Genomic DNA, 27,673 nt, shown 5'->3' on the forward strand with positions numbered 1-27,673 from the left:
ATGATTTCGGAGGAGAGAAGCAGCCACGTAAATAAACAAGCCCTAAACTTCCCAGTGGGTTTACTGATCCGCTCTCCGAAGAAGAGGCTGGCCAAGCTGGGGAGGAAACCCAGCAATGGATCTGTGCAGTAAGTCTGAATTAAAGTTAACGTTAACACCTCTTATTTAGCATAAGCACTCTTTAACAGATGCCTAATGTATAGTAGCCTATGTACTTAAGTACAATTTTGAGGTACTTCACTTGAGTATTTCCATTTTATGGTACTTCTACACCTCTACATTTATCTGACAGTTACTTCAGTACAAAATATAGAAAAGTAATAAACTAGGATTTATTATGATAGATTCAGCGACACAGCAGCATAAAGCCTCATCTATAACACCTGCAACATTAAAGTGATGAACACATTATAATAATTATAATCAAATTGTATAATATGTTTATATTCTGAAATTAGCCATTCTGCATATGTAGAACATTTACTTTTGTATTTAAAGTATAATTTGATAGTACTTTTTTACTTTTACTAAAGTAAGGGTTTGAATAAAGTATACTTGAGTAAAGTATCTGAATAGATCTTCCATCTTTGCCCATAAGTGGATGATGGCGGTGTGGTTATTGTCAATCCTTATCTGATTATACAGAGTTATAGTTGTTCGTTACATATAAATGTAAAAGTACCTGAAAAAACTAATTTCTGTAACTGTCTGTGTTTGTGATTCGTTATGATGATCAGTTTGGAGAACACCTTTTTATTTACCCATAAGTCGCTCTGTACAGTCACACACTATAAAAGATCTGTCTGGATAAATAATGTGTATATTTGAGGCTGGCCATCTAACAGTGTTTGTCATCTTTTCAGGTCCAATAACTCGGACATCACCGTCCACTCCACGGAGAGCGTTGGCGTCCGGCAGCCGGCCAAGAGCAAAATACGCCGCCACAACAACAGGCTTTCAACTGTTTTCAACCACAGCCCCAACAGTGGGCGCCGAGGCCAGGCGCCAGGCAGCGGGACCGCGGCCGGTGACCTGCAGGCTGCTGATGACCCGTCGGAGCTTTCCAGTCAAATGTCTGTGCCCGGCATCCTGAAGATCTTTGGCTGCGACATCTGTCAGGGGACCAACTACAAGAGCGTTCTGGCAACCACACAGTCCAGTGCAAAGGAGCTGGTGAAGGAGGCCTTGGAGAGGTGAGACGTGTTGAGATGACTTGAACATTTGATTTAAGTCTGGAAAAACTCCACTGAGGATCAATTGAACATGTAATGTACCGGATCAAAAAACAATCAGTTTGAAAATGTCACTTGAGCTCTTGAAAACTGTGATGAGCTCTTCTTAATATTTCCTAAAATGTAATGATCTAAATGATTAATCAGTTTAATCAAAAACAAAACTAAGAGTCTACAGACATTCTCTCTGTGAAGCCGTACTTTGAGCTAAATGCTAAGCAGAGATGATATACCATGCATTAGCACATTAGCGTGCAAACATTAACTAATTAGCACAAAGTACAGTTGAGGCTGATGGGAATGCTAGAGGAAAAAGTCAGAGAATCCTCAAATTTAGGGCAATTCATCCTGAGGAGCACATGAATGTTTGTACCAAATTTTATACCAATCAATTTAATGTTTTTTGAGATATTTCAGTCTAGACCAAAGTGGTGGAGCGACATCTCCATCCCTAAAGCAGCGCCGCTATGAAGGCTAAAAAAGTAAATTGTGATCTTCAGGTTGTTGTATCAGTCATTAACCCCCCCCCCCCCCCCCCGTTGTTCTTCTGTCCACCTCCGTTGTTCAGGTACTGCCTGGAAAAAGAGGACGCCAACGACTATGTGCTCTGCGATGTGATCGGCCAGACGGGCGCAGACAACCAGTGGAAGAGGGAGTGTTTCCGGGTGGTGGGAGACAACGAGAAGCCCCTCATGCTGCAGTCACTTTGGAAACCCAAGGAAGGCTTCTCCAGGCGCTTCGAAATCCAGCTGAGAGCGAGCGTTGAAGAGCAGAGTTTAAAGGACAGAGACACAGTCACAGCAGGTATACACGTCGACCAACACCTTCGTAGCTTTAGCTGGCGTCTTATTCAGAGACCAAAGGTCGGGCCTACTCTTAAGCAGCACACATCTAACCATTTTCAGTACAACTCAGTGACCCTGACGTCCTCACGCCTGGGTAACCAATCACTCAGTCTCTGTGTTGGTGGCATGGGGAGCCTTTATTCTTGTCTCTTATTGCCAGCTAACAGCCTTCATTGTCCAGCTTATCACCAGCTAGAACGGCGGAGATGGGCCGGCATGTGAGAGAGGTCAGGAGGAAACAAAAGCTGCAGTAAAGGATAGAGGAGGTCTTATCTTTGTTTTATTACAAGGGCCCTTCAGGACCCCGTGAAACACAGAGGCTCCGCTCAGCTCTTCCCTCCAGAAAGTGGCCACTCACTTCTGTGTTGTTCTTCCTATCAGAGCTCACTTCCTGCTCCCTGTTGACTTCTCTCTGTGTTAGACCAATAGTCTGGCTTTGTAATCAGTAATATTCTTGGCACTATTTTTGCTTTGTTAAATCACACTTTTTGTGTTAATTCTGCAGTTGACTGATTATTTTGTTTTAGCTATTTATTTAAACGGATGTTAGTTTAAGCACAGTTGATGCAGAGTTTGCTGACATTTAAAATGTTTTGAATTAAAGGCAACCTTGTGTGTTTAATTCATACAAAAGTGTAAAAACAACAATTCTTTGTTTGACGAGGAGTTACATGTGCAGGACTATTTCTTTTCCAACCAGTGGAGGTGACTGTGGTTCACCAGGAAATAGTCTGGAACATAACGCGTTAATTATTGAGCTTTAGAGGTGCTGGCAGGTGGAATTTCCCACCTTTTGGACAGAGCCAGGCTAGCTGTTTCCCCCCTGTTTCCAGTCTTTATGCTAAGCTAAGCTAACCAGCAGCAGGCTTCGTATTTACCAGGAGTGCTATTAATCATATAAATCTTGGAAATAAAACAAATAAATTCCCAAAAATGTTGAATTGATAAATTAGTCTGGGTTGTAATTAATTATTTTTAGTGTCCTATCAAGGTAAAACAATAGAAGAACAACATTAAAGAGCAAACATATGACAACTTATATATAAAATAACTTGGTCAATATCAGTCAAACCCTCGTTCTCTTACTGACCTGCTCCTCTACATTTCGAGTGTCTGTCACAGAGCTGCTGGACAATGTGGAGAAACACCCACTTCCACAGCTGATAAGAGCAGCAGAGCTGCCGGCTGTGGAGCCGGAGCTCGCTGGACATTCCTCGGCGCTTAATGGCTCCAAACGAGCTGAATAGGGTTTGTGTTACGTCAGGCCGACGGAGCGGCTGCTGGAGTCAGATAGAGTCAATGGTCACATCTCACTTTCCCCGCACATTTCCTCTCTTTCCTCTCTGCTGGTGTTTCATTTGAATTGGTGCCAGTGTAGTGAAACGTTGAGTTGGATTGACCAGCGGGATTTTTCGACATTGTTCAGTGTTAAGCAAAATAGGTTTTACTTAAAAACATGATTTTATGACTTATAGTGGCTTTAAGTAAAGATACACGGTCCATATATACAGTACCTCTATTATTATTCATTTTGGAGTTTATTTATCTGTATTTACTTCTGTCCTTGTGCTGCAACGACTGAATTTGCCCTCTGGGATCGATAAATGCTTCTCTGGTATTTAATCTTAGTGTTTCATCTTACTCTAGTGAGATCTGAGAAGATACATCTCCAAACTAGATGCAAAAGCAAAGAAGGAATACTTGTGCATTGTTTTTAATGATGTAAAAAATCAAGTTGGTTTAGGAAAGCTATTCTATTACGTTTGTGTTTGTATCTTCCAAACAACATGCTCGATCCTTTGAGCAACAGAAAATACAAGTGACTAATTATCATTAATCACTTTTCAGACCTTTAAGTTATTCCTCGATCAATTATCACAATTTTTATCATGAGAAAAATGTGCTCTTTACTAAAAGTACATTTTTTGCGACTCTTTGCTTTTATATCTGGAAAACTTTAAGTTTTGAGGACTTTTATTTGTATCTAATGTGGAGGGTTTGAATCTGTTCCACATGTTTCATGTTAATCTTTGATGTTGTGTCATGCTACATGTGAAGGATGAGACCTATTGACAATAATCTGACTATAAGTGGTCTTACCAATGCTTTCCAGACATCAGCTCTTGCACACTGTTTCATGATGAACATACAACAGTGTGTTTTTCACATTGTAGATCGAACATGTACAGTTTAGGTTTAACACGCTGTCTTCCTGTCGATCCAGGCATCAACGCTCAGGCTCGTAAGCTGCAGAAGAGCCGCTCCAGAGTGACCTCGCTGTTCGTGGACGGCAGCGGCGAGGACGCGGACGGACTCGGGATCTGGAGGAGTCTGAGCGAGATGGATCTGTCCGCGATGGGGAAGGAGGCCAGCCGGGCCCAACAGAGCGCGCTCAGGGAGGATCCAGAGGCCGAGGCCGACAAGGAGGTGCTGCGTCTCGGCATGGAGAAGGAGGAGACGGAGAGCAGCGACGACAACACCACCCAGTACTCCATTCACCCACCATTCGACTTCCCGTACTTCCTCCTGTTGCAGGGCTACAGCCACAGACAGGTGAGAGGCAATCATTTATCAGCTGTTGTGTTAATGCAACGTTTAAACTTTGGTGTGTAATGGTCAAATTAACTGGTAAACTTGGATAGATCAAGTAAGTAGGACTGCAAATAATGATTACATTTATTAAAATCTTCTGTGATTATAATTTGTCAAAGAAATGTTAAATGTTAAATGTCACAACTTTAGGAAACCCAAGGTGACGTCTTCAGATTCCTTGTTTTGTTTGACCAAAAGACCAAATATTAGAAATATTACAATAGAAGATAAAAACAAATACTCACATTTGAGAAGCTGAAACTGCATCATTTTCGGCATGTTTGCCTAAAGAAATGACTTAAATAAATCAACAATTATCAAAATTGATACAGATGAGACTTTGGTCATTATTAAGACTTCATTTCCCAGAAACCCTTTTGCTTGCTAGCCAAAGATTCTTTGCTTTCTCTTTTGTGTATTTACTAAAGGTATCTTTGTTTGGGCCCGTTTTGCACCAACTGTCTCATTTTCTTAGAGTACGTCCACATTAAAGTGGGAACGTTAATCCTCCAGTCACTAAAAAGCATCACTGTAGGTTTAAGTATTTAACAAAACCTTCTGCAGAAGGTCAAATATACCGGAGAAATGTATTGACCGATATGAGTTGAAAAAGTACCGTCACTGTCAACCGAAGACAGCTCTTTTAATTAATGTAATAATAAAGTTTGATGTCATGATACAAAACATGTTTAAGCAAATCTCTGATCTTTCTTTAGATTTAACTGTTGTAATAAGGTCCCTGAAGGCCTCACAAGGTCCTTGTGTTGGCAGGCGGAGGCCAAACACAAGCTTAAAAGAGACAACGGGGTGTAAACTTGTACATGAGAGTGTCGGATTAAACTTCCCACGCTAAGAACCTTAGAGTCAGAGAGGATGGAAACACTGTGGTTTTGGCTCATGAGGTGTGTTGTAGGCTCAGAAGTGACGAGTCATCGTGTCCCAATGAAGAACAAAGTGTTCACCAGACAGTCTGAAGGAAACCTGCTGAGGACGTTTAAAACCAGGAGATAAATCTGAAGACACTCTGTAGAGGAGGATAAACTACACAGACGCTTTTCTTACAGTACATCTACACCCCAGTATTCATGACCAGGGTTTTAAACTCTGCCTCCAGCGCACGTCCCAGTTCATGTCAGTATGAATCACTTAGTTTAGCTCTTTTTTCACAATAAAACAGGCTGTGGTTGGTTGTTTCATTCCCAGGAACATGAAGTTCTTTCTCGCAATGTAGTTCATCCCCAGTGGTGGAGATGTGCTGACTGTGCAGGATGCTGGTTCTGGTAGCACCACAGCAGGACAAGAGCTGAACCCAAAGCAAAGGAACAAGATTTATTTCTTGGAGTGTAACAGTGACGGCAATATAAAAGGGTTATTATAGACATTGACTGAATGTCCACTTTATTAGGTACTCATGTACAATTTATTGCAATCCATACAGCAGATCTGCCATCATTTCTACCTTTACAAAGTTTATAATCCGTTTTTCTTGTCAGATATGTTTAAATTCATTTATATCTTTTCACTATTGAGGTTGTAGTTAATAGTTTTGTGCTGGAGAGGTGTTTCTAAACTAAATGTTGGCCTCCCTTTAACAGACATGAAGGAGGCATAGATTATTAGAAACGTTACAACGGCTTCAATGCTAAAACATATAATTATAACAAAAGCTGAACATTATAGGCGTCATAAATGCAGACAGTTGTATTGGCTGTCATGATGTTGTGCAGGTGTGTAAACTGGATTAAATATCTGTTGTCGGATTTTGTGTGGGCGATAACACACGACGTAGCAGCTCTACCTCCACGTTGACTGTTACCAGCACCGATGATACCGTATCATCACTAACAGGCTTACTGTGGTGACCCCCGAGGTCACGGACATCACCGACGCCTCGCTCTTAATCCCTTCTTTTTCCGCTGCCGGCGAAGGCCGATCACTCTGCTGTTCACACGCACAATGCTGGTTCATTTCCAAAATGTTACACAAGCAAATCAGATCTCGTCCTGCACGTTGACCGTCACTGGGAAACAGGTTTCACATCAAGAGTATGGGATCAAACAGATCAATAAACCAGCTTCTGTTTTCATTATCGATTCATCGTTTAGGTCATTTCTCAAGAAACTTAGATGGTTTTAGCTTCTCCAATGTGAAAATGTGTCTTATATTAGAGTAGAATAAATAGCTCTGGCTTTTGGACTGTTGGTTGGACAAATAAGGCAATTATTCTTTATAGCCTAAAGGATTTTTTGAGGTGTGGTTGTCTGAGGCACTTATTCTTGGTCAGACAGACGTTTCCGACGTGGAACTAAAGCCGTTATTTATGCTCTCTGCAAAGCCACGAGACTTTGACCAAAACAGTAATTTTACCTCTCAGAACACAGGAGTTGTTGGTCTATTGTTTATTACGTGACTTTGGTCAATCCAAATAACCCTAAAAGTCACACAAAACCACAAAGAAACTAACTGCTTGAGGCAGCAGCAGACCAGCAACTCCTGTGTGCTGCGAGGTCAAATGACTGTTTTTGTCTCAAAGGAGTCTGGTCGCTTTAAAGAGAGCAAAGATAACAGCTTCACCGGCAGAAATGGCTGTCGGATGAAAATATTGTATATACAGCATACACTTAACCGCCATCTACAGTAGGTAATACTATGGATCAGTACCTCATACAACCCTACTTCAAAACATCTGAACTATCCCTTTAAAGCATTTTTCAAGCACACGCACCAAATATTACCTGCAGTAGTTCCAGCTTCCTAGTTGTGAGGATTTGCTGCTTGTCTTTGTCTTATATGACTGTAAACTGAATATCTTTGGGTGATTTGACAAAACAAGATATTAAAAGGGAAAATAGGACATTGTGACCGTTTTCTTACGTTTAATAAATGGATTAATTTAGAAAACAAATGGCAGATCAAATGATACCAAAAATCATGTTGATTTGCAGCCTTGAATTGAACAAAACACTTCTTTTTGCAGGATTTTGTCATCTACCTGATGAGTGGAACCACCACCATCTTTGGCTGCTGCAGGGAGCACTGTAACGGAGAAGATGAGGAGAGGTTAAAGGTGGACATCCTCCTCTTTGCTCCCGACGTGTTGCCTCAGCACTGCTGTGTCAGACGCCTGGACTCGAACACCCCGACCTCCACAGGGGAGCACAGAAAGACTTTGACGATGCTGAAGCCCCTCCACGGCGCCCCTGTGACCAGAAATGGTTTCCTCCTGAAAGAGGAAGTGGAACTGAACCCGGGTGACCTGGTTAGCTTGGGGAAACACTACTTGTTCATGTTTAAGGATCCTACCAGCACATCAGGGTCCCTGCAGACTCCTCTGTGGATGAACACGCTCTGCCCGAACTCTGATGCAAAGACATCCTCCTCTTGTTTATCATGTGGCTCCTCCATCGCCATGAAAAGGCTCCAGAGGAAGCCTTCACCGCCTCGTTGGAGGGACCTGGAAGGCACGGAGGCTTTGGTGAGCTACGAGCTGGAGCAGGAGGAGCGAGTCCTGCAGGAGGTTTTGGATATGTTGGACCCCAGCGGGGATGAACCAAAGCTGACGCCGGCTTTCCTGCTGAGCCTCTGCATCCAGCACTCGGCCGCCACGTTCGAGCTGACGCACTTCAGACAGCTGCTGCTCCGGATAGCCGCACAGATCCAGCTCGTTATGTGGGTAAGGATGAAACTTCAGATCATTTATCTCAAAAGTGTAATAAATAAGTGTGCATGACTCTAACTGAAGGGGGGTCCCGCCTTCCTGGGGACAGAAAATACATTTGTTTTGGGATGATTGCAAGACTCAAGGTAGAGGTAGCCTAAAAAAATACAAATAAACCATAACCATGTTGAACACACTCAGAGAGAAGATGAACCGCAAAAGTGACATCTGAAAGCAGTGTGCCAGTTACTATGGAGTCATTATCAAAATAATGTTACTGTAGGAAAAGAGATATTCTTTAACTAGGGACAATTTAAATTATAATTGGGGATGGTGGTGTAAAAAGATACCTAAGTGTGTATTCATCATCATAATAACCTGAGTGTGAAGAAGAATGTAATATAATCAAATGTGCCATCAGGGTTATGTTTAATGTACGTAAGATGGATGTTTTCTTTATGTGTTCTTCTTAGGAGAAGACTAAGGAACTTGCAGCGATCCAGCCAGAAACGTGAGTAAACAAAGTGTCTCCAGAAATACACGACAATGAGCTGCAGCTGCTGCCCGCGATGATATACGACACCTCGAGCTTTACCGTCTGAATAAAAGAGGAGTTAAAGTCTGATTTTACAACTATTTGCTCCTCCAGAAAACAATGAGGGTTTTCTTTTAAATGCAGGTTGTGCAAAGAGTGATTTTCCCACAGCCTCTTCTCTAAGAAAGAAGTGTTCTCATGAGCACAGCGACTTCTTGCTTTATCATTAAGACACTCGGTCCCAGGAGCAAAGCAATCAAAGTTAAACTCAATAGACCTTCAATAGACGCGAATGGGAGACAGAAGGGTAATGTGAACGTACCTTTAGAAAGATACAAGTGTTTAACAGCTGCAACTACTAATAATATAAACTATTCATTATTATTATTGATGAAAATGTGAATCGAAGTTCAGTTTTATCCATAAAACAGTGTAGAAGTAGTCAGTTTACGATCATATGGAACTGAGAAACGCAGCAAATCCTCACATTTACAATCCGGATATATGAGCTAAACAATAACTGATCATAAAAAAATGTTTCCGTTGATTAACTAGTTGATTCATCAACTCTGATTAATCATTTCAGCGAACAGGAGATTCCTTTTGACTGAGCTGTAACATTAACAATGACTTCATCAGTGGATTGGAAAGTTTCTGCAACTCTGTTTGACAGTTTGTGCAGGATTTCTTTTTTTGCTGATTTGCAGAAATATATGAGGAAATACAAACTAGGCTATCTGAAGGAAAAAAGAGTCCACTTTAGTGGATGTTTTGAATGAAACAATAAAATGTTCATCTTACTATCTTCACTGTGTCATTATTTTAAAATCGCAGGTTTAGATGATGTTACTTAAACAACAAATATTAGGGACTCATTCTGAAGTTAGACTTACGGAATTCTGTAAAACGTAGGGACGGTTATACTGATGCCAAGAGTTGTAAGCTTCATTCCATTCTAAATCAACATGTAGGATAATGAGACCAGTCGTGTGAGTGTCCATGAGTGTGTGTGCACCTCTGTGTCTGTCCGCGGCTAATCTTGCACACTGCTGCACCAAACTACTAAATAAATTGAGAGCTCGTTTATGGCTTCATGCTGAAGGACTTCTCGTGGTTGCAGTGACTCACACTTCCTCAGAACACCTACTTCCATTGATTGACTGCTGACTCCTCCCTCATTATGCTATGTTCACACTACCAACGACAAAAGCAACAAAACGGCCAATCAATCGTTGGCCGGCTGAATTTATGGCGCGTCAGTGTTAAAGTGTTGCTCGAGCGTACGTTGATGCAGTTATGTCGTTAAATAGCACTGGGAGGCGGTTAATGGCATTTCTTTATAGACGGAACGGAACAGGGTGAAACAAAACCATATGATCAGGAAAAAGTTACTTTTATTGTTGTGGACGGCGTGTTTGGCTAACAGCGAAGTGAACTACCAGTACACACACACACACACACACACACACACAGCTGAATGCACAGCACCATTCGGAGACACAGTTATTTTGTGCCTTTTTATTGGGTATCACGTTTATAAGCTATTACTTCTTAAGACTTGGTTCAGCACTAATCTCTGTGTATTTTTCTCTGTGTGCTCCAGTGATGGGCAGCCCGAGCGTCTTCAGCTGCTCAGCATGGAGGAGCTGATCCCAGGTCTGCAGCCTCTGGTCCTGTGGATGGCCAACTCCATTGAACTGCTGCACTTCGTCCAGCATGAAGTCCCTCAGCTGCTGCCCTGGAGGCAGGACCAGGAGGACAAAGGTGCACAACAACACAAGCGTGGCCTTTAACTTTTAACATCATCGACACAGCTTAGAGTGTGTGTAAATATGTGTTTGTGTGTGTGTTGTCAGGTCTGTTGGACTCTGAGATGTCCTCCACTCGTACAGCTTGTGAGGAAGCCATGACAGTCCTGGAAGAAGTCATCATGTTCACCTTCCAGCAGTCTGTCTACTATCTAACAAAGGTTGTAATATCCTACATTATTTAACACTCACTCAAATAGTTACCTCAGCATGTTTCACATCCTTGTGACCTGTTAAAATGTGAGCGTCGGTCACATGTGAATCAGGAAGTTGGACTGTGTAAACACGATATTCTGTTTTCATTGAGAATATCCCAGATAGAAAACACAAGAACAGAATGGAAACACAAACTCTGTCTGGCACTCTGAGTCAGGAAAGGCCTGTGAGATAGTGAGCAGGGTTTCTTTTCCACTGACTGGAATATAAACAAGAAGATAATCCTGTTCCCAAGGTTACACTGATTTCACTGGCTTGTTGAACTAAAAACCCGGACGGGCTGATTTGGTGAGAACCACTGTATGAACATCTGAAGGCCTTTTGTAGTCTTGTAGTAGCATAAGTGAACTGTTGAGAGTTAAATCAAGTCAAATGTATTGATGGAGCACATTCAAAAACATTAGGTGATGACCAAAAGGGCTTTACAGAGAAATTTAAGTAACAAAAACAAAAATAAAAAGGTTAGATAATTGTAACGGATGACATTAAAACTACTTTATTGTTACAAACTTTTTCATGAAGGTGGAGCTTTAGCCAGGATTTACAGGGAGCAATAGATTGAAGAGATCGGACATTGAAGGTAAACTGTTGCACATTCTGGGAGCAGCAGTGGAGAAAGCTTAATCAACTTCAGATTTTTAACGGGATCTTGGAATTTTTAGGAGTAACTGAACACGAGATGGACTGAAGAGATCAGATAATGTCAGCCTACAAAGTGTCTGAAGATCAATTCTATATTTTGATCAAAACAGAGGCCAGAGATGTCACGCTACTTGGTGCCAGTTTCACTGCTGCATTTTGAGTCAGATACAGGCCAACTAGATAAGACATGAAGTAATAAAAGTACGTCAGATGGTCTCCAGGTTTTCAAAATAAAGATACTTTTTTATTTGATCTATTGACTTGAAGTGGAAAAAGCTAATGCTAAAGACAGAAATCATTTGTTCGTCAAATTTAAAAATGACACTTAGTCATTTGTACAGAGATTGGAAGATGAGACATTTTGAGAAACAATAACAACAACCCGCTATCCTTACTCTCTTTAGTTGAAGCAAATCGTTGGCGATCCAGTGTTTTGCATCCTCCGAACAACTAAAAGAAAGATAGTGTGAAGTACAGCTCCATCGTCATCTTAACAATGATAAGCAATGTTGAATTTCCTCAACAACAAAAAGAAACAAACAATAAAGTGGGGCCTAACATGGAGCCTTGGGGCACACCACGGGGACTTAGATGGTTTATACCACTCCACACACACCTGAAAAAAAATGCTTTTCAAAGTGTTGACATGCATCTTAGTGTGTGCCTGAATTTGCTTTGTAACAGTCAGCAGTCAACGCTCCTGTTTTACAGCCCGACGGGACACTCCCAGACTGTATTTATGTGGCTTTCCCATGTTTATTAAAGGCTGTCTGGTTTATGCAGAATCCAGTTAACATCCCAGCAGCAGAGTCTGTAGAAACACAACCACTCTGCACGGAGACTGTTGGAGGAAGGGAGGGAAGGAAGCACTTTTGTTTTGAATTCTCAGTCATTCTATTGGACAGCTTATGCTCTACAAGCTTAAGGGAATGTAGCTGAGGAGTTTCTTCACTTTTCCAACATGTTTATTTGTCACTTTGGAGGCTTGTCAATCAAGTAGTACCAGCTTTGTTTTTAGCAGTAATATGCGTTGCAATTTCTCAGTAGAGAAATCCTTTTTTCGGTGGAGAGAAAGGGAGGTTCTGTTTCCTGCAGAGGAAGACGAACTGTCATCAGAGAAACACCCAACAGGAAAACAAGGGTGGAGAAAACAGTTTCTCCGTTGACTTCCTGTGAAATATGACTCAACGTTCATAATTTACAGACACCATTTCAGAACTTCTTCTTTTTCTGCTGGCTAAGTCTTTTTTAAAAAAAGAATATGAATAAAACTTGGCCAAGAGGGCATTAATTCAGCTGTAATTTACAACACAAGTTCAGTGCTGAGTAGAAGAAAAAGAAAAGAAAATGTGGGGAGAATCTATATATTTTATCTATGCAGATGTATAGAAAATGTTTCAGCATCCAGATATGTTTTAGACAATATTAACAGTCTGTGAAACTTTGCTCAGCATTGTAAACTATCAGCTGACCTGGAAACCTCAGGCATGCAGGGTTATTGTAGTCTTCATGTCCTCTTTCAGTCCGTCTGAGGTCATTATCTTAGTCATGGTGAGTGTGTGTGTGTGTGTGTGTGTGTGTGTGTGTGTGTGTGTGTGTGTGTGTGTGTGTGTGTGTGTGTGTACCTAACAGGTGATGTCATACCATGCAACACAATGGCAGAACTGTGTCAGAAGAAGGAGTAGAGATAAGAGTCGTATCTGTGTGAGAACTGACAATGAGTTCAATAAAACAGCTTGCGAGACGATTCAGCAGTGTTTGCACTTTACTGTCGTGTTCCTCCTGTTATTTATTTGTATATGTGTGAAAGTTTTAAGTCAAAAGACTCCCGCTTGCCACAGACAATGAGAGGCCCAAAACTCCACTAACAGGGCGCTCTAGCAGCAATCTAACAGCGACTAAAATAATATTTATATAACCACAATACTCTTCTCTACTCGTTCCATTTTTGAGGGGGATGACATCACCATTCAATGATCCATTCATTCATGTGAAAACCTCAATAGAAGCTTCATTCAGTACAGCCTTCTGTTAAAATGGACATGACAATGGTGTGTTACTGTTAAAGAACAACATTTAGAGGTACCAGGGTGTTTTATCATCATTTTTCGGTATGGTCTTTGTTTTAATCCTTGTTTTGGGGCAGTTTTGCGTATCTTAATCTATAATTGTTGGATAGTGTTTTTAATTTCATTCAGCTGGCCTTTTGTGTTGTGAAACCCAAGCTCACCTGCACAGTTTCCTGAACGCTGTGAATGCCTTCTTCTCTTTGAGTCACAATGTTCTGTACTGAATAAGAAAAGACCAAAAAAAGAACATGATTAACTTTATTGCACTGAACTTCTTTATATAATCATGAATCCCGTGAAGAAGACTGTGTCTGCATGTTTATTCGCCTTATGACTGGTCTCCCACGATGCACTAGCAGTGGTGATCCAGTACTTTGTGCAGCGTGCAGTTAATATCAGAGAAGTAAACCGTCACCGTCTCTCTCTCCACAGAGTATGTACTCAGCTCTGCCCGGTCTGCTGGATGGGAACCCGTTCGCAGAGAGCGGTCAGCTGCGAGTGCCCGACGGACTCGGCGGCATCCTGGAGGTTCTGAAGGAGGCGCTGAAGCTTCTCACAGCCTTCCAGGTCCATCCGGACATCTCGGTGCAGCTCTGTGCCTACCTGCTGTTCTTCATCAACGCATCGCTGTTCAACGCCCTCATGGAGAGAGGTGAGACCTCGGCTCACTTTACCGCACTGAGAAACTAGTTTGACGTGTTTCAACTCTTGCTTTAGCCACCGCTTTGCTTCAGAATCAAATAGCTCAACAACCTGTGGATGTACAAAAATGGACTTTGGTGGTCCTCTGACTTTTCCTTTAGCGCCACCATGAGGTTAACATTTGTGGTTTTAAGTGAATTATTTTGACAAATATTTGATGGATTGCCATGAATTCATGTTCCACTCTGGATAAATTTAATGTTTGCATTTAGCACAACCATCAGCTCCAAATATACATTTTTCTGACGTTGGGTTTACGAACAAATAACCTGCAAAACTGATGAAATTCCCATCAGCATCAGCTGTACTTTGTCTTTAGTGCTAATTTGCTAAACATCCGGATTGTCACTTTGTCATTATGAGCCTTATGTTAGTGTTAGCGTGAGTACAGCCTCACTCAACAGCAGCTAGCATGTCTGTCTTGTTAACATCATACCTCTTAATCCCTTTAGTGTGCGTTAAATGTGCGTTGTGGGAGTTGCAGCAAATGTATCTGCCGTATATTATTTTCCAACAGGCTTTCATCACAAAAACAGGCATTCATTTATTGTTTCACCCAGAAGTTTTTTTAAACTGCCTTGAACATTTTAGATTGAAGGCATTTAAAGAACATTTAAGTATTTCAGTGTAACCAGGCTAATAGCATTAATGCTAATAATAGAACTGATGTTAGAACTTCTCTTACTACTGGCCTGTTCTGCTACTGAATATAAAAACTACGTCAGTCGAGCATTAGTTTATCTTATTTATAATGTCTCATTTTGACTGATTTGCTCCTCAGGCTCTGTCGCTGGGTTCTACCAGTGGTCCCGAGGTGTTCAGATCCGGGCCAACCTGGACCTGCTGATGGACTGGATCCAGAGCATCAGTCTGGGCGATTTGGCCAACGAGTACCTCCAGAAGCTCTCCGCTGCTGTCAATCTGCTGGCCACACCCAAAGAAACCCTCCTGCAGGTCAGAGGACATCCGCTTCTGCTTTTCCTGTTTGTCTCTCTGTGGGCGAGTGTTGCCATGAGAGTCGAGTCACGTTTGCATCACCATGAAGGCTTTCGTTGTCTTAAAGGTTTCAGGACCATATTAGCTATGTACGTTTAAGTATTAGTCGCTAAATGTTTCCCTCCCACTGCAGAAATCTAACTCCTACTCCTTTCTACTACTTCTAATCGTTGCCAAACATTGTGATAACTGTGACTAATAATGCCATAAAGTCTGTGGAAGCATGTTATTGGTTCATAGTTGTAGTAGCGCTAATGCACTTAAGCTGTCATTGATCAGATATGAGGAAACGGCCTCCAGGAACAAAGTAAATACAGTAAACTGACACCATAGTCGTCACTTATCTCACTTACAATCATGTGAACCGGACTATATCCTGTTAGCCTGAGTATGTTTGTAACATATCAGCTTAAATCCTATTTATTCCGACACAAGACAAGTGAAAACATGTGGCCGAGGCCACGAATGGCATTTTAATGTTCAAAGACGCAGAAATACATTAGAGCCTTTGAACTGACAGTGTGTGCTCAGGAATAACATACTGTGTCACTCAAACATCACTGGATCAACAACTTTAAACCTGCTCTCACTCGTATTCAGTCTTTGCTGCGCAGTGGCAGTGTGCCAACCCAACATTTAATCCCTCCTTATGTTCACCATTCTCTTAGTTACACATTCAAATCTTGTTTACACTTTGAACCCCAGAAGGAAGCTGAGCTCTCACTTAAACCAGAGAAACTGACACGTACAATTTGGTTTGACTGATGAGGAACAAACGTCATACAAAAGTACAAACCTTTGTCTGATTCACAGGTTTGATGCACCTGGAAAGATGATGAGTTTTTTTCTGTGGTGAAGCAGTCATGTGTTACTTTATATGTATAAATACCAAATGTATTGTGTTTATGTACACAGTTTTCAGATCAAAGCTTGCCTGTAATTCTTTAAAAGACAAGTGCATTGAGAGCATTACTTCTTCTTGGGTTCATGCGGGACATAAGTTAGTGAGGGATGATTGTAAACTATAAACCAAATGGACAGAAAGTCAGTTTAATGCCTTAACGTCATGTGGGTGGAGGAGTACGTCGGTGAGGATTTATTTCTTGTGCCGCCGGAGGTCACAACATTTTCAAGCGAATCGAAAAGTATCGAAAAGTAGATCCCATGTTCCTAGGAGTTACAGAATGGTTAAGTGCCATTTTAATAGTCTATAAAATATTTAGATGATTATCAGAATACTCACTTCGGACGGGATAATCGTCTTATAAAGTTTTCATATCGCTCCTTGTCTAATAAGATCTTGCTCTGTGTCTGATCTGATCTACCTTTATTCTACTATATCTAGAATATTTGGAGGAACTGGGTTAAGTATGAGGCCTAGTTTTACACACCTGCTTTCGCTGTATGACTCGCAGCCCCCCCCCCCCCCCCCCCCCCCATGACCCAGCTGTTGAAGGCTGCGTCTCGTCTGTTGGTGGGGTTGAAGGTTGCTAGGAGGCTGCTGGTGGTTTTATGTCTCCTATGCCCTGGCATGAGGTCACTTTGTGGCTGCTGCAGCAGAGCACACACCCTCGAACAGATTTTTCCATCTGGAGTTCTGTTTTTTTTAAGAAGCTGGAGCAGCTCACTGCTCGCACAGTTGTAAATTACACCAGAGGGATGTGGCGTGGCTTGTTTTGCCAGCAGTTATGGAGAACACAACATCTTGAGGAGTTATATGTAGAGGAGAAAATAGCTGCCGAACATTTAAGCTCAGACATAACAATTTAGATTTACTACAGTTTATAAACAGCATTTAAACTTGAGCTTCTGTTGAGCTCAGTGTGACGTCTGTGTTTGAAGAGAAGGGCAGGGACACAACAACACTTTACTTACGGTTTCTATTGTGGCCCCGGCATGTCTCGGCAAAGTCTTACTTCCACCCATTGAGACTGAATGAACTATGTCATGTCTGTAATAATCCCATAAACATGACTCACCTGTTGCCATATCCTCGAGCTACTTTCTGTTGTCATCTGAAGATCAAATATTATCTTTCTTGAATGTGTCATGTTTCATGATAAGAGAACCTGAGACGCAGAGCGGAGAGCTAATGAAAAGTTTACACTTCTCACGCTGCACAGGACAAGAAAGACGTGTTAATTATAACACACTCGCCTTCTAATGGAGTGCAGAATAAACACAGGTCTGGAGCTGCATTTATTTGTGCTTCTCTATTCACACAGCGAGAAATATTTTCCCAAGAGGCTTTGTTACCACAGGGACAAAAACATTTTACTAGATCGTATAATTGGTTTAAAATACTCTGCATGCAAATGAGAGAGCAGCGATGACTTTGCTTCCTGATATGGAAACAAGCATTATGGGAAAATACTTGTTTGTCCCTCGCTGTCGTTCTCACAATGACTACAAAGAGCTTTTGTGGCTCGGTTTTAAAGCTACTACGAGGAACTTTAATTTTATGTTGATTCTGGCGGTCCCTGTGGTCAAAAGTGGTAGCGTTTCCGAGCACCAGAGTCCCTTTAAAACTCATTTTACTTGTAATTGAGTTTGTGTTTAATTTATAATCGGTTTTGAATCTGGCTTCAGTGGGATTTTAATTATATTGGACAAGATGCTGAATATTTTGGTTTCAAAGGCTTGTACAAAGAGTACAAAACTACTATGGTTTTAAGTGTCTTCCTGGAACTGACTTCTGTTGCAAAGAGGGAAAACTTAAAGATTTTGAATAGTCTAACCTGTGCAGCACTTCAAACTGTATCAGGAAATGTCTGGCATTTATACAGAAAGTAAGAAGATATTGTTAGCTTTCGTACTGTATATCATTTGAGATGAATTGACCCAGCTAATCCTCCCATGCACCTGGGATGAAGGATGGTTAATGTCTTACAGAACATTGTAAACGTGGGATCTCAACTTCTCTGTATCTGCCTGACTATTCAAAAATGCATCGAGTTTATCTGGACTTGCAGTGTTGTGGTCCAGCATGTATGTTTTCACAAAGTCCCAAGCCTCAAGATATCTGAAGAAAGTATTCAAATTGTATTTCTCTCACAGAAAAAAAGTCCCTTTTAAATAAATCTCTCAATGTTTTTCTTTGTTTCATGTCCATCCAGGCGTCCTGGGCTTCTCTCAGGACTGAGTTCTCTGCCCTGAACGCTGCTCAGCTTCACCACATGCTGAGAGAGTACAGCTCCGGTAAATCCAGTCCCACCGGCTGGACCCCGTCACCGGACGATGCAGAGGACGCCGTCAGGACGGGTGAGTGACACAGATGTAGACCGTTGATTCTCCATCGACAAAAAACATAAGCCGCAAATATTCTCAGCTAGTTAATTGTTTTTCAAGCAAATATTCACAGGTTGTAGCTTCTCAGATGAGAAGATTTTCAGCTTTTCTTTGTCACATATTGGGAATTTTATACCTTTATGTTTTGAACTTTTGGTCGGACAAATCAAGGAATTTAAAGACGTTACCCTGTTCTCCTGTTCACTGGAATTCATTTTTTTAATTATTTTTTTACATTTCATGGCATCAGCAATTAATCGATTAGTTTGAAGATAAATCAATAATAAATATAATTGTTAACGCAGCTTGAGTCAATGCACACAGACGAATACATAATCACCTGGTGGAGATAAACAGGGAAGAATGTTTACTGTAAACTGAAGTAACCAGACTCCTCTTTCAGCAGGAATCTATTGTGCAGCTTGCATGTTCAAACCTGACAGTAGACGTGCTTCACTACACAAGACTTCATCATAAACAACACAGAGATCAACTAGTGTTATAACGCAGCTGAGCTCTGCTCAGACGGAAGCACACTGTTGCTGATACGTTATAATCGAATGTGCTCCCACTTTATGTCAACTTATTATACTCGTCACACTCTCAGTTTTCTGGTGCAGTCGAATGAGCGTTCCTTCTTTTATGTTCTCTGTTAGAAACGTTTTTATGACTAAGACCGTAAGAGATGTGTTCAAAGAGAGAGATTATTAAATAAATACTCCGATGAATAAACTGTGCAAATATATAAAGGAACCATAAATAGTAATTCGTTTGACTATTTCTAATATAGTTTGTTTGTTTTGGCATCTTTATCAATTTCTCTTTTATATTTCATAAAATGTGACATGAAATAAAGTCGCGAAAAAATGCCATTATAAAATAAAAGCAGAGATTTGAAAAGGGTTCATTTTGAAATAAAGATTTCTATAATAAAATAGAAAAAAACACTTTTTACTTTAATTCACAACTTATTCCTTTTGAAAAAATCTGGGTATTTGTTAGGTCTGGGAAGAAAAAATGAATGTTGTAATTTTAATAAAACCTTTACAGTGACACACTCACACTCACATGCATTTATAAGCAGCAGCCCTCGTCTCAGTCTGTGTGAGTAATCCCGTCCTGACAGTGTGCCTCCACCAATCAGCTTCAGTGCACAGTTTCCTCTCAAATCCACGTTTTGCCAGCTGGACGGCCGCCGCCTCGCTCTCGCCTGGTTTCACCTCGTACTTCACTCAGAATGCACCCTGCTGCGTAGAAAACACCAACGACTGATCCTGCAACAGTTGCATCAGTTCTGTACTTTATTTATGCCTTTTAATTCCGTGTTAACCCAAATACAGGAGCTTTACTTGAAGGTTGGAGGGTTGCATTTCATTACAAAGCCCCGGGTCATTTGTGATGGATGACTTTTCTTTTATCCTGCAGCCGACATCCTGGAGAGCTTCGACAGCCACCCGCCGCTCATCCTGCCCGACAGCACCTTTCACCTGGAGCTGGGTAAACCCGTCGTGGAGCCCGCTCTGTTCCAACAGCTCACTCATCTGCAGGAGTTCATACGCCGACTCCCCCGCAGTGAAACCCAAGCCGAGCCCGATGTGGAGGAACAGGTAACAAGCTCTCTGACCCCGGAGCAGGAAGTGAGGCACCTTGGTGTTTCTGCATCTGTTATTGATTGACTTTATGTTCATCAGACTCTCAACGGGACGACCGCAGACAGCCAGTCTACGACCAGAGCCTTCCAGAATCCGGCCCATCAGGTGGTACCCGACCCGGTTACCTGCCCCTCCCCCGATGCAGACCTGGACCGTACCTCCCCTGCAGAGCTGCCTCAGGCCCGAGGATCTCATGGTGACCTGAGCAGCTGTGAGGCGGTCCTGACCCAGAAGCTGAAGAGCCTGGAGCTGCAGAACACCCTCCCAGGACATGCAGACATGGGCTACCACAAGAGCCTGGCACTGGACCCGTCCTGCCTGCTGACGCCACCCAACACCCCGCAGGGTATGGAGCTGGCTGAGCTGGAGGCCGATCTGCAGGAGGGCGCCCGTCAGCAAAAGAAAGGTAACTAAAGACAGACAAAAGATCTGCACGCTTCACCGAAAGCTCGCAGTAAATGTAATTTAACAGAGAAACGTTTCAATCGACACCACAGAACAGAACAAACAATATGCAAACACATTCAACACTCTGTTGTGATGTCAGATCGGACCAATCAGAGCGGAGCTGGATAACACTGTCTGATGATCCTATGAGGGCGACAAAATATAATCCACCAATATTTAGTCAAATGTAATAAATGAATCACATAATTATCCAAAGAGTAAACAATATAAAAACAATAATAAACAGAGTAAGTAGAAATAATAGATTAGTACTTCAATTAGCATTTATTAACTCCTAAATGTAGAAACGTCATTGGAGTCAGCTTCTCCTGGTAGGAATCGTTCAGTGTTCATCGTTGAGGAGGTCTTTAACAAAGAGGTCTCCTCTCAAAAACCAACGGACCTGGTGATTAAAACCGGTAAAAACACAGAATACAGCAGCTTCTCGTTAAATATTAGTGTTGTTCTGACTCTGTTCAGCGGACACAGGACGTCCTGGAGGGGCTGCGAGTGGAGCTGCTGCTAATGATAACTCTGATAACTTAAGGTCCAGACGTCCAACGACTAAAATCCTTCACACGATTAAAAGATATAGTTTAAAATGACCCACATGTTTATTGTAAAAATGTGGCTTTAAACTGGACAAAAATGTAATTCATGACACAAATTTCTAAAGTTCTGGCTGCACAAATAGGATATGACGCCATTGACAGGCGACCAAATGAAACGCACAGTTGATTAAAATGATGGATGTTGATGGGAAAATGTAAGTACACAACTCAACACGATATATAACATAGGTCTAGTCATTTTTAGACATTTTAATGGTTAAAAGTAACATGTTACTCCATTTAAAGTGTTCATCTAAAGCCACAAACAGCTGGAAAACATTACCTGAAACCTGACAACAGAAGATGATAATTAGAAGTTAAGAGCATGCATACAAAGAAACCACACGCGTCTCAAAGGCCCATTCATGGCTTCACTTACACACAGCAGGTTTTCGTTCAGATGACACTCTGTCACTGAGAGCACCACCGCTTCACTTCAAACCTCGTCCCCAAAGTCTGGAGTGAGGTCACCTCTTAAAACCTCGATCACCTCCTCTGACTGAATCTATTGAGGAAAGTATTTAGTGACTTGACCTCGAGGACCCGCTGCATATTTGTTCCGGGTCCACATAAAGGTAACCCCGACATAAAAGTCCGCCCTTCATCTTTTGACTGACTCTGGAGGTCAGGAACATCAAGTGGAAGGCCGAGCAGGGAGGGCTCGCCCTGCAAAGGAAAGAGAGTTTCCTCTCCCACCCCTATTGTTCCTGGACGCCTCCGTCATGAGGTCATCTGTAGGAGGGAGAGGAGTCAGAGTGAGAGTCCACTACTTCACTTATTGTGTCAGGAAGTATGATACTGTAGCATTTCAGATGTCTCAGTGGAAACAGTGAGGAAGAAGTACTCAGATCTTTTCCTTAAAAGGGATAGTTCGAGTGTTTTTAAGTGTGGTTGTATGAGGTGCTCCTCCATAGAGTTTGGAGAAACAGACAAGAGGACCAGCACCGGAGAAAAGCGATGTACTGCTGTGGTCGTATTTTAGACACCTAAAAGAATCAATATCAGTTAAAGTCTGTCAGTCAGCACTGATTCTCACTCCATGAGTTTAAAGGTATTATATGCATTAAAACGACTAGACCTATGTTATATTTCTTTGAGTTGTGTACTTAAATGATCCCAAATGTTTTCCCACAATTTTTAAACCTGAGAAACAATCATTTTAATCAAGGTAATCAAGGTGCGTTTCATTTATTTGTCATCTGCTCTTTGTGCAGCTTCATCGTTGTGGTTGTCTGTGATAGATTTATGTTTTATCCAGTTTTATTCAGAGAGCTGCAACAAACTGCTTTTATTATGATGACCGATGACCATGTCGGTCAGTACAAACCTCTGCATCATCTCTACAATTATCGGATGGATTGCCATGAAATCTTGTTCAAATTATCGTCATTGTTTTGATTGAGGGACCCCTGGTGGCAAAACACGTCATAGCGTTTGTCAGATAAACAAGTTATTAACGATTACATAAACCAGCAGCACGTCGTTACATAAGCACATCACATGTAGACAGCAAATCAAGCGTTTTAACAGCTTCCTTGTTATTTGTTTTATTTAGCCAGAATAAGAGAAACAGTACATTTATAGGACAAACTGCTTTATCACTCCAGAAAAATAAGTAACACTTAAATTTCTTCTGTTTCGTAATAAAAAACTTTGACCCAATGAGTTCAAACAGACATATCCAGGCTGATTTCTTGATTATATAATCTCAAGCGTTGTGCATTCAGGAAGCAGACTCGGTCTAACGTGGCTGATTTGTCCAGAAGTTCTCTTCAGATCTGAACCAGACCTTCAGAAAGACTTCTCGTCACATGTGATTGTGTTTGTGTTTAAGAGCTTCAACCTGTGTTAATGCGCTCCCTCACAGACCCCCCACTGTTTAAAGCTGAGGGATTGTGTTGATCCGAATCAGACGTCTTTACTCTCATTGGTTACTTGTTGTGTTGTGTTTTCTCTGTTAGTGTCTTTTATAAAAGTAATTTACTTAAAGGGTTTGAGGATTACATTAAAACAAAACCATCTGGCACCATCTCTGTATGTACATCTGTCCTAATTAGCAGTATATTCAGTAGTGAAATACTTCTCAATCTGCACAGTTTATACTATCATGGAGACTTAAAGATTAATCCATTAATCAGAAAATAATCAACACGTTAATGGACAATAATAATTAGTTGTTACTCAGTCAGAAATATTAGAAATAGTAAAAGAAAAACTACAAATAAGAGCTATTTTTAAAGCTCATATCTAAGATCTCCCACTAGTCATTGATTATCTGGAGTAAAATGAATATTTTTACTTGATATTATAAATAATATAGTTGATCAATTCTCATGAGAAGTAAATGTCTCAAATGCGTTATATTGACATTTATAAGGTCGTCAGTTGTTTTGTCAAAGTTTTCTGCTATTGTGTAAAAAACAAATGAATTAGCCGCTTATTTAAATGACTCTGTAATGAAAACCATGTCTCTATGGCGTGAAGTTGTTTTTCACACTGATGTGTATCATCCCACCATATCTTGGCCTCCAGTGTATCTACCTCTGTGGTTTTGGCTAACGGCTAATGTTATTTTGAAAGTTTGGTAATCCTTTAATCTGGCCCCAAGAATTACAGAGAGGTGGTGATGTCAGGAGAGAAAAGAGCAGTGGCCGATCCGTCATGGGAATTTACAGTTGGGTTGGTGCGTGGAATCTTAATCGGTGGCGGCATTGTTCGGGGCAGGTCCTGCGTGGGGGGCAGACAGGCTGCATGTTGGGAAAAGGCGGAGGGAGTTTTTGGGGGGGCTGCAGGGGTGGGAACACATTTCATGGGGAGGGGATCGCTCCTGTTGGTGCGTTGTTGTTGTGACCAGGCAGCAACCTCCAGTTCTCCAGAGTGAGGCGGAAGTGTCTTAAAATGTTCATTCTCTCTACTGACCAGCAGGGGGCGACTCCTCTGATTGTATAGAAGTCTATGAGAAAATTACTCTCCTTCTTAATTTGTATATCAATAACAGCTAGTTTTGATAGTCGCTAACGAGGTTGTGCAACGCAGCGAGTCAACTGTGTCAGTGCAGCTCAGTTCAGGACCAGTCTGAGTATTTACACCACCACTTTGTTCTCTGTTTGTTTGTTCAGCCAGTGGATGTGCTGACAGGAAGACAGAGAGTGTAGAAGAAGAAGAAGAAGAAGAAGACAGAGAGGAAGTGTTCCCGGTGGAGCTTCACAGAGGACCTCACGGCCTCGGCCTGGCTCTTGTGGACGGGAAGGTAAGAATTCTTCTTTATCCAGCATACATATACTTCTTCTCTCCTTCGTGACATTGATTTAATAACAAGTACTTACAGTTACTGTTTCAGATCAGCAGCCACGTGTGTTTTTATGTTTTACACACTTTAATCTGGACACAGAACAACTTCTCCGATCTGATGAAGACTAATCCGATCAGGCTGTAAACTGAAGGGATTTCTCACTAAATGTTCTGACTGACTCATGGAGCTAATACGGTGCAGTGATACATGGTTGACAGCTCATTAGTCATTAAAAAACGGATTCATGACGTCTGAGAACAGATGCATGACTTATTCATTCAGTTTAAACCAGGCATTGCTGCACAGTTGCAGATAAAGATCAGGCCACCCACAGTAATATTATTATTAATATACTATTTGTAGAATTAGATTTTAGTGTTGGCTGCGTAGGATTGTTTCCGACTTGTGTGATTCAAACATTTCCCAAAACATTGTAAAGTGCAAAGGTCAATGTTTATAGATGAAATCATTTCCAAAAATGCACACGTTTTTATCTAACAAAAATCATATTTGTTGAAACTTAGCCTCTCAAAACAAACTAAAGAAAGTAAATGTAACTTTTTTTTCAAATATTTGTTTAAATCATCATTTAATCCGATAAGTGACTGTGAATGGTTCCGTATTACTCCGTGGTAGAAGCTGTCCAGGAGTCTGTAATCGCTACCTTGTTGCCCGGATCTTTTGCAGATATTTGGTCAAAAGTTAAAGTATTGGACAACTTTAAAATTTGACCAGATGATGAAAGTAAATGAAAATTCAAGTTATTAGGATCCATAAATATCTGTCTTCCATGTAAATCCCTCCGATAGTTGTGTTTGGTATTTCAGTCTGGACCTAAGTGGAGGAACGACCGACTAAAAATGAATATTTCACCACATTTCTCGCTGCTGTTTGTCTCTAAATACGTCCATAACCATCAATAATCTTTGACTGTCCCTGTTTTATGTTTTTGTAGAAAACTCAGCTGAGAATGAGCGGCATTTTTGTGAAGTCCGTGGTTCCCGACTCTCCTGCTGCTCAGTGTCACAAACTGAGAACGGGCGATCGCATCCTGGCCGTTAACGGCGTCAGCGTGGTCGGAATGGAGTATAACATGTAAGTATTAAAGTACGCATCACAGATATTAGTCTGACCTCTTCTCCCTGTGTGTGTGTGTGTGTGTGTTTACAGCTCGTTGTGTTTTAATTGCAGCGGTAGAGAACTGATCCGATCGTCAGGAGACTCTCTCAGACTGCTGGTGGCCAAAATCGACTCAAAGACGAGCAGCACGAGCTCGGCTATGACTAAATGCTGAAGGACGAGCTGTGTGTGGACGATAAAGTGCAATTGGGGAATACTTGGATGTTTGTTTCATCCTTCCTGCTGCATCCAAAGTCAGTGTGTGAACACACTTCCTGCTTCTCATTTCACACTTCGTTGTGAAATAGAGCTGGTTTTGTGTGCGTTGAGACAATCGACCCAAAGCAGCCGGACTGACTCGAGACTTGAGGGCACGGTCAAGTTTTTAAAAGCGTGTTTTGCTGCCTCAGCGTCTTTCTGGCCTATAAACAAACTCTGCGTCGGGGCTCGACTCCGCGCTCGTAAACCAGTGAGGGTTTGGCAGAGAGGAGAGCGGATGCTTGTGGCAATTTGTAGTTGTTAAACATCTATTTGAATGTCGTGAGTTCACAGTATTCAGTCCGACGAGATTCATGTCTGGCAACATCTGCAATTATTCATTTTTGCAATACGGCTGTTTTATAAACTCGTATTCCTTTGATCTGTCACTGGGCATCAAGCATTCGGACAAATATATTTGTTAATATTCTGTCTTTTTCAGAAAATCCCCAAAACCAAAGAAAGACCACACTGGGATCAAGCAGAATTATCTCAACTTACTGGGAGATTTTATTTTCTAATTTTATGGAAAAACAAGTAAGATAATATCACTTTTCTTTCTTTGCATTTTAGCAGTTGGTCATTTTCAACACACGTCGTTCTACTTTAAAATCTCCACTTTTATATGACAGGAAAGGCTCAAGTAACAAGAATCTTTCTCTGCAATTGTTTAAGCATTTAAACAAACTGGAGGATTAAACGTTCCTCTTAATAGCAGCTGTAAACTTTATTTTGATCATAGTGGATCAGAGTCACAGTGATGAACCGACAGAGAATTATCTCCTCGACTCAACTTTATTTATTTTTATACCTTATAGCTTTAATAGCTTACAACGTTACTGTTTTGATTCACTCTCGACGCTCTCATGGCGTCGTTAAACTACACTACATACCAACATAGCGGAGCATTTAGCAGATAAAGAGAAAGATATTTCACTCAGGAGCTGGTGGAGACCAAAAACAGAGCGAACAGAGAATATTGGACTTAAATTCATCAGGTGACACAAACACAAAAAATTATGATGTTGTTCTGTAACTGCGAGATGAGTAAATTAGCAACTATTTCTACGTCGTTTTGGAGATAAATAGTATTTTACATTATAAAATGCACAGAAAGAAAATGTTACTTTGTCTGCTTCAGTCAGTTGTTTGTATGTTTTGGGATGTTTTACTGGAACGACATTCACATCTACACACACTCAAATGTGTGCAGTAGTGATTCTTCAATAAAGGAATAGTTCAACATTTTGGGTATTATGCTTATTCACTTTCTTGTTTACAGTTAGATGAGAAGACTGGCGCCACGCTCACATCTGTCTATTAGCTTAGCTTAGCATAAAGACAGCGGGAAACAGCTTGTTTCCAATGTTCATGCTAAGCTAAGCTACGCTAACCCGTCTCTGGCCATAGCTTCATATTAAACGTGCAGACATTAGACTGTGGTGTCAATCCTCTCATCTAACGTTCAGCAACAAAGTAAATAACAGTGAACTTTTCCTTTAAAGCCTTACAAGATCAAAACATCTCAGAGTTACTGATTTGAGATCAGTTTGTATGAGAATCATCAGCAGACATGTTTCAATCTGTTTAACACTGAAGAACAAACTGCTGCAGCGCTCATCGGATGTCCGTGTTTTCACCCCAATTGTTTGTTTTTAAGTTCAAGTATATTGACTCAGTATTATTCATCGTATTTTGTAATATTTATATG

The 27,673-nt window shown here is 41.2% G+C and overlaps 1 protein-coding gene across 1 annotated transcript; it reads left to right on the forward strand.

The window, feature by feature from the left end:
• On the forward strand, positions 1–27,673 carry radil2a (Ras association and DIL domains 2a; the record flags this gene model as incomplete). Its single annotated transcript, XM_079177139.1, has 16 exons — positions 1–128; positions 864–1,193; positions 1,801–2,036; positions 4,302–4,630; positions 7,647–8,342; positions 8,801–8,838; positions 10,466–10,626; positions 10,719–10,831; positions 14,030–14,249; positions 15,081–15,253; positions 18,412–18,556; positions 20,009–20,190; positions 20,275–20,641; positions 24,413–24,543; positions 25,541–25,680; positions 25,777–27,673. The coding sequence occupies 16 exons, from the start codon at positions 1–3 to the stop codon at positions 25,877–25,879; spliced, it is 3,492 nt and encodes a 1,163-aa protein (XP_079033265.1). The 3' UTR covers positions 25,880–27,673.

This window comes from Pholis gunnellus (genome assembly GCF_910591455.1).
Source record: "Pholis gunnellus genome assembly, chromosome: 17".
Lineage (NCBI taxonomy): Eukaryota > Metazoa > Chordata > Actinopteri > Perciformes > Pholidae > Pholis > Pholis gunnellus.